The sequence below is a fragment of the Poromitra crassiceps genome (genome assembly GCF_964638095.1).
Source record: "Poromitra crassiceps genome assembly, chromosome: 4".
NCBI lineage: Eukaryota > Metazoa > Chordata > Actinopteri > Beryciformes > Melamphaidae > Poromitra > Poromitra crassiceps.
In genome coordinates, this window is record NC_139626.1 from 19376917 (window position 1) to 19391538 (window position 14622).

At 43.0% G+C, this 14622-nt stretch overlaps 1 protein-coding gene across 1 annotated transcript in view; it reads right to left on the reverse strand.

Annotated features, from left to right (window-relative positions):
• Positions 1 to 1520: 1520 nt before the first annotated feature.
• Positions 1521 to 14622, reverse strand: part of mtr (5-methyltetrahydrofolate-homocysteine methyltransferase) — a gene marked incomplete at its 5' end in the record, with an annotated part of 51580 nt that continues 38478 nt past the window's right edge. The window contains 6 exons of the mRNA XM_083635809.1: positions 1521 to 4569; positions 7151 to 7263; positions 8400 to 8592; positions 9886 to 10086; positions 10549 to 10748; positions 12735 to 12890. Coding sequence (XP_083491935.1) covers positions 4480 to 4569; positions 7151 to 7263; positions 8400 to 8592; positions 9886 to 10086; positions 10549 to 10748; positions 12735 to 12890 — 953 coding nt within the window. The 3' untranslated portion in view covers positions 1521 to 4479. The remainder of the gene's footprint in view (positions 4570 to 7150; positions 7264 to 8399; positions 8593 to 9885; positions 10087 to 10548; positions 10749 to 12734; positions 12891 to 14622) is intronic.

Consider the following 14622-nt stretch of genomic DNA (forward strand, 5'->3'; position numbering starts at 1 on the left):
GGGGGGAACGCGGGACCCGGAAGCGGGGGAAACTCCCCATTCATAAGCGCTACCCCCACGCTACCCGTTGCGCAGCAACATCAGACCGAAAGTAACTCCATTGTCCCTACTATAATACCGCTCCTTTGCCGCATTGTTTAGCTTCTCACGATATGGAATCTTGCATTTGCTCTTCCCAGTGGTTCCCCCCATCTCTCTGTTTGTTGTGGTGTTTACAAAACTACTAACGCTAGCCTGAACGCTAGCCTGGCTGAGCAAGAGATGCTCAGCCACGCAGTTATGTCACGTGCCCCAGTTTCTTGACCGATAATGTGATCAGTGATGTAATAAGAGCATCATTCGTATGACATCACTGATGATGTATTGGCATTGTGACATCAGTGTGCACCTAGGTGTTTCTGCCCCCTGCCATCTATGACATCATCAGTGACATTATTGACCAAAATCATCTTATGACTTGACTTGACTGATGTCATAGGTATTGTGACATCAGTGAAATCACTTGAGCAAATTGTGGTTTTTGGTTACACTTGGCAAATTGTGACATCAGTGATGATGTCATAGACATTGTGACATCACTCATCAGTAAGTGATGTCATCAGTGATGCAAAGTTGAGCAATTGTGCCAATATGCGAGCTGCAGGGCCAGCTTGGTGAGCTGCAGGGCGGGCCATTTAAAAATAAAGCTTTAAATGCATTGTTTTTCATTTATTTGTTTCAGTCGTTGACACATCAAAGTTTATATAGCAAATTGGCTATTCCAGTGTAAATGTTATTTATTGTGAACATTGCAAAAAGTGTTACAACTGTCCTTGGTCTCCCCATAACTAGGGCTGGGTTAAAAAAAATCATATATTGATATTGAAATTATATTCATTTGAAGGAACTGATATCAATTCATAAATCCCAATATCAATCTTATAATGGATTCTCCCATGGATGCTTGAAGCTTAACTGCACGTTAAACTTGTGTGGTCTGGTATAGCGCGAGAGATCTCATTTGTAAACATTTATATTTTTAATAATACACCAGGTTAGAGGGTTCCTTCCTTGTAAAATTGACAGCATTAGTTCTTTGCGAATCTCTTTCATATCCAAGCAAAATTGGTATTGTAACTAAAATATCGCTAATCATGACCTTGTGTACCGGAATCATATTGGGAAATCAGTGGTGATACCCTTTGATGCCCCTTTAAATATCAAATAGGACGTAATTTCACCCTTCAATTTGAAATGATAATCCATGTGCACATTTTTAGGTATTTTCAGACATTTTTAGAGACCCTAGGAGCAAATAAATGCATTGGATTAAAAGTAACATGTTTTTAATTAGAAACATCAAAAATCTAGATATTTTTATAATTCAACAGCAAATGCGTCATTATGCTCAAGGATAGTGGGTATCACCCACGTGTACACAATTTAAAGCAATGGTACGCACCTTGCCCCCCTACTCAGGAGCCACATTGACAAAAATAAATAATCATTGCAAGAGTCGCAATCCACAAAAAAAATCCCCTTTTATTAGATTATTTATTTTAAATAGGACTTCAAAAAGCCACAACTACCCATAAAGGAGCCGCATGTGGCAGTATCACTGCTTTAATGCAAACAATGATTTCATTAGGATAACATGTAAACAGTTTTTCACATCAATTTTCAATGTGATTTTGTTCCAAAGCATTACATTGAAAACAAACAAAAGACATTTTATTAAGAGATTGTGTGCATGTATGTCAGTTTGGAAATGGGTGATGCAGAGAAGACAGGTTTCACAGTAGGCCTACACTACACAGTCTTGATGTATATTATAGGAGACACATTTTACACCCGTTTAATTACATTTAAGTCTACACAATTTAGTAATGAGGTTTCAGCTCAAAGAAAGGCAGCAGCACATTATCTTATTTTTTTTTAATCTAATAAGACTGTGCGAAAGCCTTTTCTCCTCTAATAAGACTGCCATATTCAACAGTAAAACAATGTGTTATTTTTCAATCTTTTTATTCAAGACAATAAGAGCCATTAAGAAACTAGCGTAATATAAAGTGACAATAGATCCTTCTCACGGGGGCCATTTTGTGTCGAAAAGGCAGGGTAAACACAGGTGCAAGCAAAACACTAATGAGGGTTTCAAACTTCCATGATTGGAATTTGTAAACCCCTTAGTGTATTGCTTGCGCCAGTGTTTATTCTGCCTTTTCCACACAAAATGCCCCCCGTGAAAAGGGTCTATTGTCACTGGCAGTCAACACTGCAGCACCTAAGGGCTTTTAAGACGCTCTGTGAAATAGTCCAGTCAGTCTCGTAGAATGCTTACATTTCCAATTTTGCCACTTAATCCTGGGAACAGCTGATCATCAATAATACATCGTCAAATGCAAAGGCCAAAATTTAGGGATAGAATATATTAAAGAGAAAGTATAATGGAATGCTTCTCTGAAATGTAATTAAGCTCTGTTCATATTGGTGGTTGCTTGCCTTGTGATGAACCTCAAGCTGGAGGTCAGAATGTACTCCATTTATATGTATCCCTCCATCACTAGTAATAAAATATACATGGGGAAAACATGGACAATAATCAACAATTAGTGAAAAGCTGGTAGTTAAAGAGATATAGAACACTTGGAAGATTTGACAAAACTATGATGACTGGAAAAAGAAATCTACAACCCCGTCAGACATTATGTACATGTAAACAGACGACCCAATCGATGCATCAATCAATCAATCACCAGAACCTCCAATACAATTTGATAAGTTAAGACAACACTTTGTGAAGTGCTAAAAAAATCTACTGCAAAGTGTGGCTTTGAATCTTAAGATGCTGTTAAAACTATTATATAAAACCTAAAACACAGTGTTATTATTATTATTTTACAGAATGTAGCCTATGCAGAGATAAACTTCCAGATCAGGGGCCAGATTCACCAATGTGATCTTAGGACAGATCTTAAGAAATTATAAGAGGAATTTTACCAACAAATAAACGGGGCATGCGCATTGGCATCTGGTAGGAGGCAACAAAAGGTGCTTCCATCTACAAAACAATTTGGTTGAAAACCTATTTAGGGCAACTAGGGCAAAGATTTAAACGGTCGGTTTCTGTTGGCAACTGTAAAATCTGCAATTTCTTTTCAACAGACATGAGACAGAGGCCTTCTTGGCCATACACCAAAAAAAGCTTGACAGTAAATGTTCACTTGTCTAAAATGTGTATAAATACAGTATTTAGAGGCTTACCTTTTCACTGCAGGAATTTTAAGAACTTTCATTTCAAGAATACCATTTATTCCTGTTTTTCCCCCTTAGGATTGAAAATATATACAAATTTATTCTAAGGGGGTATGTCCACAGGGAACGTTTTCTACAGGTCGGAATGCTTTGGAAATCATGTCCAGAGTGCTTCCAACATGCAGACACAGCGTTTATTTGTTGTTGTTGAAAAAATTGACATTGATGAGCAATGCGCCTCTCCAAAAGTTGAACTTTTCTCTGCTTGAGGCACCCAGAGCGCTCCGCCCCAAAAACACTAGCCGTAGAGAGCGCTTAAACACCAGGTGCGGTGCTGGGAAGAGGAGCGCTCCTAGCGCGTCCTTAACGTAGAAAATTAATTAAAGAAAGGCGCTGGCAGCTCAAATAGACATTCCCTGTGGTCACGGCCACTAAGAACTGTTTTTGAAAAGAGCAGACCACCCTTTTTTCTTCTTAAGACTAAAGTTAAGGGGGGGAAAGGCACTTGAGATTTTTTTTAAGGTTTTGTGAATCCGGCCCCTGATTACTGTTATTCTAAATGAAGCTGTACTGTCAACTCTTTTCTTTTCTAGATCATGGTCTAAAGGCCTGTCCCCTTGGATTTAATTAAATTAAATGTAACGAATGTAAGGGCATCCACATTTGATTCTGATCTGGAGCCATCTGGCTTCTTGCTTTCAATAGGAAATTTCGCCTGATGGAGAACCGAATTAATCGTTCAAAAAACAAAACAAAAGACAGAGTATATTTACTGTGCGGACTGAAACATTATGAGCAATGTAATTTGTGCGTGTGTAGCATAGTAGTGGGTGTGTGTAGTGTAGTAGTAGGCAGTAGTAGCAGCTTAAGAAATAGCAGGTCAATAGGCTCCCTTCCCAACACGACTAGATCATCTTCAACATAAGACTCTGTTGTGAACTCTCTGGCTGTATAGAAAGCTACGCTAAGAGGATAGGCACGCTCAGCCTAATTTGCATGCAGCTTTGAGTCCCAAAATGATCTCTTATCCCTGGCACGCAAAATTAAATCAATTGTCCGTGACTCATTTTGAAATGTAAGGGCCAGTTTTCGAGATCATAATTTATGCATCGTACATCACTGAAATGACACGCCGGCCTCGGCTGGTTTTTACATCTTGTTCTCGCAGCACATGAGATCTCAGTTTGGACAGCCGTGTTAAGACCACAGCCTGGGAGCGAGCCGCTCCAGTTTACTGGCTGCTCTCTATGCATCGGTGTCATAACCCAGTATGGGAGCCAGCCATCTCTCCGCCTCTGCCACACTCATCTCCTTCCTCCTGGCATAGTCCTCCACCTGAAGAGAGGGAGAGCGGAGAGAGAATAGAATAGAATAGAACTTTATTTGCCATTTCAACACATGGTTGATTGGAAATTGTCTTGGTGCAGAAGTGCTCACATAGAATTACATAGAATCACAGGAGACATAGATGCAGAGAGTTCCATACATACAAAAACAAGGAAGTAATAAAAAGGATAGTAACGGCATTAAAAATCGTTGAGGAGAAAAAGTCAACGCTTATTGAATGTCTGGTCCTCGAATGCCTGTTAAAAAGTCCAAGACACCATCAATCCTGTTACATACATCAATCCATCCTGTTTCATACCATCAATCCCTCATGTTCATTTTATTTTGTGACGACGCGTTGTAATTAACCTTTTTCAATGTCCCTCAACCTGTCTGCTCCACTTCTACTTCTGTTGATTTGCTACGTTTCCCAGAATTTAAACAGTGACTCCACACTAAAATAGGGATGTGCGCGGCTAGTCGGTTAAACGTTGAAATGTCCGCTAGCCTGCAAACATTTAATCAAACGAGGTTGACGGCAGGTCTATGGTGCGACCTAGCGTGTTGACGTGGCGTGCAGGTTGCAACTAAACCACAGAACAACCAGATTTATAAAAACATTTAATGTTATCGAGTATAAATTCATACCCTTAAACCCAATGTACACCAGATGTAGTACAGCTCTGTGCGGATCCGGTTAAACTGCCGGAACAGACTCTCGCCCATGTTAATAGATGGGCAATACGTGCGGCACAGAAAAAATACACACCTGTTCTATTTTTGTCAGATCCCACATGCGTCTGACAGATTAGATGATTGTGGGTTTGTTCAGGCAGCCGCACGGAGCCGCAACGCAGCCAGTGGACATAGGCCATAACAGAGTACTTTTATATGCAACCTGAAAGTTATGCTTACATAAGCAATATAAAGTTAAGTTGTGACGTATCACAAATGAATTTCAATCTACCGTAAATTCCGGACTATAAGACGCACCGGTCTATAAGCCGCAGCACCAAAATTGACTATTTTTTTCTTCTATAAGCCGCACCGGACTATAAGCCGCGGGTGTTTTGATGTTTAATTACCATATGAAAGGGTTCGTGCACAGAGAGGAATGTCGGGAAAGAGATCGCTGTTTGGGGAAGCTCCCATTTATTAACATTTCAACAAAACAAAACAAAAGTCAGGTCACTAATCCCCAGACAAAATCACACAACAATAGGCTACCGTATATGTGCAGCAAACCTGTAACCAGAGAAGTCAAGTCACTAATCCTCGTCTTCCTCTTCTTCCTGCGTACTGAAACCACCAAAGTCCTCATCTTCAGTGTCGGAAACGAACAGGTTCAGGGTGGCTTCGTCAACCACTCTCCTCTCTCCTTCATTGTCACTCAAAACCAACGAACTCCTCTTCATCACTGTCGGCATCGAACAGCCTCTGAAGCCTCTGACGGCCCTCAGCGCCAGCTGTGGCGGCGTCATCCTTTTCATCCCGCAGCAGTCCAGCGTTTTGGAACCCGTTGGTGATTGTGGATGTTTTCACACTCCTATAATATTCCGTGATCTTCCTTTGTGTGAATTCGCCGAAGTTTGTGATTTTCTCCTGGTAGTCGGGAGGGAGTTGTTCAGTAGTTCTCCCCCGGACGGACAGTCCCTTTCGTCTCATGAATCGGTAGCACCAAGATGGCCCACCTCTGAAATGTTCAATTTTCATCTCGGTGGCGATTGTTTTGGCCTTCAGTCGGATCTGCACCGTGGAAACGCCTCGGCCGTCTCCTCTCTGGGTCAACACCCAGTCCTCAAGGGAATCTTCAAGTTCCGGCCATCTGCTTTTGTGGCCTCTGAAGGACTTTTTTGTCTTATTACACTGAGACAGTTCCTCCTGCTGCTGCTTCCAACGTCTCACCATTGACTCATCGATGCCCAGGGTACGCGCTGCTGCTCTGTTTGTTTCTTTTAGTGCGAGTTCGACTGCTTTCAGCTTGAAAGCTGCGTCGTGTGACTTTCTGCGTACCTTCCCCATGGTAAGTGAGAGAGAGACTGCTCGTCTTGTTGTGATTCCGGGCTGATGAACTTTGCTTACCGTAATTACCATATGTAAGGGTTCACGCACAGAGGGGATTGTTGGCTGTTTGAGGAAGCTCCCATTTACCGTATTACCGTAACATTTCAACAAAACAACATAACACAACACCTTTGTTTATTTCGACAGTGCACACAGTGTCCGCGGTGTGGTGAAAAGAGGGCAACAGAGGAAATTAAAACAGAAGTGGATTTATAGGTAGAAAGAGTGCTAAAAAAGAGAGATTTTATTTGTATTTGAAAAAAAAATTCTGAAAAAATCCATAGATAAGACGCACCGTTATATAAGCCGCAGGGGCCAAAAAACGGGAAAAAAGCCACGGCTTATAGTCCGGAATTTACGGTACTCAGAAATCAGAGCTCAGAATGACTGCAACCCTGTTTTGTGGGTGCATAGTTGGTGAAGTTGGTATATCTGCGTGTAACCATAACCACATTTTTACAATGTCATTTTGGGGCCTGCATAAATGAATCAGTAAATGGAGCCATGACAGTATGGCTGTTTTAACCTGTTCCTTGGTGATCTTGCCCACAGCGAAGTAGGAGGCCTGAGGGTTGGAGAAGTACAGTCCAGACACTGAGGCAGCTGGTGTCATGGCCAGGGACTCAGTCAGCGCGATACCTACAGTACACACACACACAGAGGATTGGCATGTGAATTTGAATGGTGAACACCTCTCCCCTGGCTATTTAGGGTATTGTACCAGTCATACTGTGACATACTGACTTTTAAAAATGTTTCCTATTACAGAAATAGTGTGTGCTCGCCAATTTTGACCGAATTTTTGACCGAATATCATCTGTTAATTTGATTCACTATATAGTCCACTATAAAATACCCACAATGCACTGCAATTTCTAGTGACCACTGAATGTACCCTATACTTTCTCCCATACTGTATACCACAATGTAATGCGGTCGCGTTTACCAAAGGAGAAGAAGAGTGAGGTAGTGTCTGAAAATCCTCTGAAATCGTTCCCCATACTGTATAGTTCACTATATGATAAACACTACATATATTTCACTATATGATAAACACTACATATAGTTCACTACACTACATATAGTTCACTATAGTTCACTATATGATAAACACTACATATAGTTCACTATATGATCAACACTACATACTGTATAGTTCACTATATAATAAACACTACATATAGTTCACTATGATAAACACTACATACTGTATAGTTCACTATATGATAAACACTACATATAGTTCACTATATGATAAACACTACACATCGTTCACTATATGATAAACACTACATATCGTTCACTATTATGATAAACACTACATGGGGAAGAGTGAGTGAGTGAATGAGTGAACCATTCTGAACATGGCTATTGACTATAATATGCCTGCCCTGTGTCGAAATGAGTACGGTTCGGCGCATTAAACAGACCTGCCCTGTGAGGGACTGGAAATCTTTTTTTTCTTCGATCACTGATACTGGATATGCAATGGAAACTTGACATAAAAGGCTGTGTCTTTATCAAATGATAAATCCCAACTCTAACAAAACTGGCGGGAAATGGTAGTGTTATGTTAAGTCATGCGTGTTACATAACATCCAGATATTAGTCATATAGGGCTGCACAAAGTATATTAATCTAGATAATAATTATGGCATCATGCCAAGTCACAATTCGTGCATTCCATTTATTAGGTTACTCCTCATAGATTACTAGGTGGAATAAGAATTGCTTTATGATTCTGCTGAGAGGAACAGTATAGTTTGTCCTCTAACCGGTGTTCTCCAGGACACGGGCCAGGCTCCAGATAGTGCTCTTCTCGGTGTGGTCGGGTTGGGTGGGGTAGCCGGGGGCCGGTCTGATGCCCTGGTAGCGAATTCTGTGGAGGTCGGCAGCCTCCAGGACCTCCTCGCCACTGTAGCCCCACAGCTGCCTGCGAACACGGGCGTGGAGCTGCTCCGCAAAGGCCTGGAGGAGGACACAGATGAGAAAGAGGACAGAAAAGAAAGAATATGGCAGCAGCTTTGCCTGATACCCCAGAAGATTCCTGATTTTTCAAAAAACGTTTGCGTTATCTTCGAAAAATGCTACCTTATGTATATGTAAAGGGGAGGCTTGTGGGTACCCATAGAACCCATTTTCATTCAGCTATCTTTAGGTGAGGGGGTCGAGACCCTTTGAAAATAGTTTTTCCCTTGCCAAAATCTAGCTAAAAATTTGGAGCGTTATTTAGCCCCCTTCCTGAAAACCTAGCCTTCCATGGATGGTACCAATGCATGACTTACGTCAGCTAGTTTCAAATGATACCAGAAACTTCGCTCTGACTTAAAAAGTTATAAGTATATAAGTCTATAAGCTGTGCATACTGTACCTCAGCCAGTCTATAAGCTGTGCATACTGTACCTCAGCCAGTCTATAAGCTGTGTATACTGTACCAGCCAGTCTATAAGCTGTGCATACTGTACCTCAGCCAGTCTATAAGCTGTGTATACTGTACCAGCCAGTCTATAAGTAAGGGATAATGTATATTGAGGCGGTGATTACGGGGGAAATAATGACCGACAGGTGGATTGAGCCCGACGCGCCAGCGGAGGGCTTAATCGTTCACCTGAAGGTCATTATTTCCCAGTAATCACCGCCTCAATATACATTATCCCGCTTAGAACACGGCCTACAACTAAATCATTCAATAATCTGACAAAAATAATTATTCAAATAGATTTTTTAATAGCGTTTTCAATGACAAAGCGGTTTCATTCGTAATTGGCACACAAGACACCACAGCTGCAACTGGTTGGCCTAATTAGTAGTGTCTTGCTGACAAAAAGCTCTTATCAACTGATTAATCCAGGTGTGGCAGAGCAGCGGTCGGTTGTCGAGAAATAATGACCGGTGAATATTGTTGATTGACCAATCAGAATCGAGTATTCAAGAGAGCCGTGTTCTAAGCTGTGTATACTGTACCAGCCAGTCTATAAGCTGTGTGTACTGTACCTCAGCCAGTCTATAAGCCGTGCATACTGTACCTCAGCCGGTCTACTGTATAAGCCGTGCATACTGTACCTCAGCCAGTCTATATTAAGCTGTGTGTACTGTACCTCAGCCAGTCTATAAGCCATGCATACTGTACCTCAGCCGGTCTACTGTATAAGCTGTGTATACTGTACCAGCCAGTCTATAAGCTGTGTGTACTGTACCTCAGCCAGTCTATAAGCCATGCATACTGTACCTCAGCCAGTCTATAAGCCATGCATACTGTACCTCAGCCAGTCGGTCAGCCAGGGCCTTGACCATAATGCTGTTGTAGTCGTCTCCCTGGGCCTGGAACTGCTGACTCTGCTCCTCTGCTCCAAACACAGCAACAGCAAACATGCCCATGTAGTCTGCAATGCCGCTGTCTACAGACGCCACAAAGTCAGACACACACAGGTAGGGCTCTGAACTGGTACGCTCCTTCTCTGCCTGCAACACACACACACACACACACACGTGCGCACGCACGCACGCACGCACGCGCGCGCACACACACACACACACACACACACACACACACACACAATCAGAGACCACATCTAGCTCCACCATAAAGGGTCACAGCCTTTGCTGTGATAAAATAATGGTTAAATATACACAGTAGCACCCAGGCCACAAAAAGAGGAAGACCGAGGTCGTGTCCTTGTTGATCCTACTAGCAGGGCTTCTCAAACTCTGGAACGAACTACAAATCTTGATCGGACCTTGTGGTGCATTGTGAGTGACTGAATCTGCATTAACTTGTGTGCGCAAGGCCATTGGAGAGCGCAAGTTAACCATCCTTCATTTTTATTTTCACACGAGCATTTTGGGTATGTGCCCGTCCCAAGACCCAATTTCTCAACAGGTATATCAGTACATTTTGATTGAATTTTATATAATGTCCCTCACCTGTTGCCGTAGACCATGGAAGATGGCAAGGGGCTCGGTGTTGCTTTGCGGTATGACATCTTCAGCGTAGACGTTGATGTCATCACCATCACTCTGGGCACGCCAGAACCCCACCAGACCCTGCCCCCACAGACCTTGGCTGTCAATCAAATGGTTGAGTAGCCGCTGGGCATCGTCAAAAACTTGTCGGGCCTCTGCACCTGCAGCAATCACAACATTACCAGCATCAGCCACCAGGGGTTCTTCTTTCTTTTGAGTTTTTGTATTTGTACCATTATTCTACTTTTTCCTCAAACTCAGCACAAAGCTGATCAAAATGGAGCAAGGGATACGTAATTCATCTCTATTCAGAGGACTGGATGGGGAGCAAACCGGTGAATGTCACTCGTTTTCACAAGAACCTGGGCATGTGCAGATAAACTGGGTTATGTGCCCATTTTTGGTGAGCTATTTCTACATTTATCACATTGGCGGTAAATGTGCCAACTGACCGGTCTGTGTATACATTAGAGGTTGCATAGAGTCGTCGACGTAACTACCACAAGTCGACGCCTACCAAGGGACTTCAACTAGTCGTCACATGGTTTGAGACTTGCGCTGCCCCAGGCAGCAGCCTTGCAGAGCTGCTCTTCTCATCTAGTGTATATTTCGCTCATTTCAATTTAGTTACTTTTTCTAGATTTATTGTTAATCAAAGTAGTAAGCTACGTTATTTGGCTTAGAACTATGTGGCTTTGCAGGTTTGTTGTGTAAAAATGTATTTTCCTGGTTTGCGCGCACACATGATTGTTTTGAAGGGGGGTGAAGTGAGACACTCCCCACCCCACCGTACTACAGCTGCGCTACACGCAGCAGCTGCTGCGTCTCTCACTGGAATCTGTGTGAATGCAGCCTTAAGGCTGCTTTATACTCACCATGTCGTGAAGGGCGCGGGGGTGGAGCGAGGGCCACCAGCGTCAAATGACGTCAATGTGTTGGGTGTGGTTGGGCGTTACCTCCGTAGGGCGCCCACCGTGTACCTGAAGATTTTTCTCACAGCGCGACCTCCGCACGGCTTCTCTCCAAACATGGCCGCTTTCAAGCCACTGAGCCCTGAACACTGAGCTGTGTTTTGACCACATTTCTTGACCCATGTGGTAGGCTAAACTTAAAAGCAGCACAGAGTAGGCTATCAGGGCTGAGAACCAAAACGGCTTTCAGTAAAAACAAGTTTGGTGATTCATTCATGTGCTGATGTAGGCTACGGTCGTTTGAGAGTGAAAGCGCACTCAGTACTGCACATAATAGCGTTTCATTGCGACTTTTCACGGGCTGTTCTCACTATTTACCATTGTACAATACATGCTGATCACTTGGCTGATCACTTCTGAGTATAAAAGCATCTGCCCCAGTGCGAGGTCCGCACGGTGACTCGCGGAGCTCCACCCCACGGAGCTCGCTCGAGTATAATGAGCCCTCTAGAGTCAAACGTGTGTGCAGCCCAGACATTGAACTGCTAACGACGAGTCTTCGTTCATAGGCTATTGCTTCTAATATTTGTTTTCCCAAGCCATTATGATTGTGTTTACATTCCTCCTACATTGCGGGCTGTTGTCATCAACTCAATAACCACGTTTTTTCTATTCTTTTTTAACACCTGACGATTAGTCGCCGTCGACTCGACTTTATTGGTAGAAAAGTCGACTTGAAAAAAATCTAGTCGTGCAACCCCTAGTGTACAGTACACTAGGCCCTGTCGGTACATAACCTAGGCCTAGATAGTGTGTGTACACTGACAGCTTTCCCAACCAAATGGTAACATATACACTGCACTCTAGCCTAAGCCTGGGCCGATACTCGAGCAATATTCCGGGAGTATCGCGATATTCCCACGACATCGACAATAACCATGTGCTGCTTAGATCACAAATGTGCAAGTTTTTTAACTTATAAACCTATAATCTACTTGTGATCAGATAAAAAAACGAAAAATGTGTCTTTTTAATTCAGTTGGGTTTCCTTTTTTACAATCAGCCCGTTTTTATGAGCAAATTACAGCTAATGGCTGACACCCCCCCAGCCCCCGCGTGCGTGATGATATTGTATATCACAATATGTTGGCGTGACAACATCGTGATATTCAATTTTGGATATCGCCCAAGCCTACCCCACCCCCAAACACACACATGCTGCCAGTTAGCTCGTACCAACAGTCTTGTCTTTGAAGATCTTGGGGTAACCTCTGTTGGGGTATTTGCCCCTTAGCTGCCAGATGTCAAAGAAAGGTTTCCAGTCGATGTAGTCGAGCAGGTCACGCAGGTCGTACCGCTCAAACACATGGGTACCCAGGAACTGAGGACGCACTGAAAGACAGAAACACATGTATTCGATAGCGAATATTACTGTTGATATCCAATATCAAAATAAAAATCGAAAACAAAACTAGAGGGCACTCGGTGGAGTGCAGTGTGGACTGTGGAGTGAAACTTGGCAGCTCTGATTATATTGTATACAGTAGACTCCTGTGTGCAAAAGGCACCCCGCATATTTTATATAAATTCTGTCTTAGATATTATATATTTGTATATTGGTGTGTCAGTAGATTTCCCTTTATAGTAAATGTATTCATATTTAGAACGTTTCATTGCATTATTTTTTAAAGCATACATACATACATACATACATATACCAATATGCATATATACAATAACTATAATATGAATAACTACCCAATAGTTTCTGGCAACACCAAGAGCTATCTGTAAAAATGTAATTGATTTGAGATTTGGACTTTTTTCAGTTAAATTCCCGAAGAGGCAAAATTCTGTGTCTACAGTAATGGGAATGGAATTCCTATAATCTCAGTTAATATAGCACAGATAGTTAATATAGCACAGATAGTGTGCCAAAAATAATGTCACCTTCACACATTGCCATGTAGAGCACAAAAGTGAACACTGCCTACCTTTGATTGAAAGCAACAACTTAACTCTGCGTCTCTGGGGGTTGTCATAAGGCAAAGGCAAAAGGAAAATACCTGGCCTGGGTAGTGAGAGGAAGTCTACGTGTAGAGCCTCTCTCTGGCCTGGGACAGAGACATATCCATCCATCCTTACCTGGCCTGGATAGTGAGAGGAAGTCTATGTGTAGAGCCCTCTCTCTGGCCTGGGACAGAAGGCTCTTTCACACAGATCGCGCAAAAATTGCCGTTTAGGAGTCCCGCAAAGGCCGCACCCTCGCCACAGAAATTGCTTTCACACAGAGCCAAGCAGCACGGCCACATTCCCGTGCTGCTGTGTACTTTCAGGTGAAATCCCCTGCTCCCGGATTGAAAGGAGAGCGGAGTGATTTCCAGCTCCTCCTAGCCCAAATGAATATTTTCATAGGTTAGTGTAGCCTAGGCTACTGTATGATGAATAGGGATGGGAATCGAGAACCGGTTCTTGTTGAGAACCGGGTCCCAGTGGATCAATTCCTTGGAATCGTTAGCCAAAATCCTTAACAATTCCACTATCGATTCCATGCGCGATGACGTCACACGCTGCGACACGCACGCAACGCAGCCTTGTTTTGTTTAGACCGCAGCCACCGGTCTAGCCACCGTCTAGGCAGAAGCAAAACGATGACCACAGTGCCACTTGCAATGCTTGCAAAACCTCTATTTCGTCAAAGGGGGGAAATACTAGCAATATGCAGAAACATTTGTCCACACAGCATGCAATAATTTTGGAGGAATGTCACGTTTCTGATGTGCTACGGAGTGACGATAACGTGGCTAACAGCAGCGCGGCTAACGTTAGCGCTCCTCCAGACCCTGGCTATTGTGTGTTTATTGTTTGTGCCATTTGTTTCATTGCGTAAACCAGATTTCACCAATACTCCATTTCCATCCATTTAATTTAGAGGATGATGACGTTCAGAGTCAGACTGGTTCAGAGGCTGGTAGTGGCTCTGGGTCAGAGGCTGCAGCGAGTACTTCTTGTGCTGCGCACTTCCAGGCCCTCCATTCACCCAGGCAGGGAAGAGTAAAATGACCGAGGCGAGGGTAAACGAATGTCACCGAGCAGTGACTAGTTTGTCTGACATGCCAGCTAA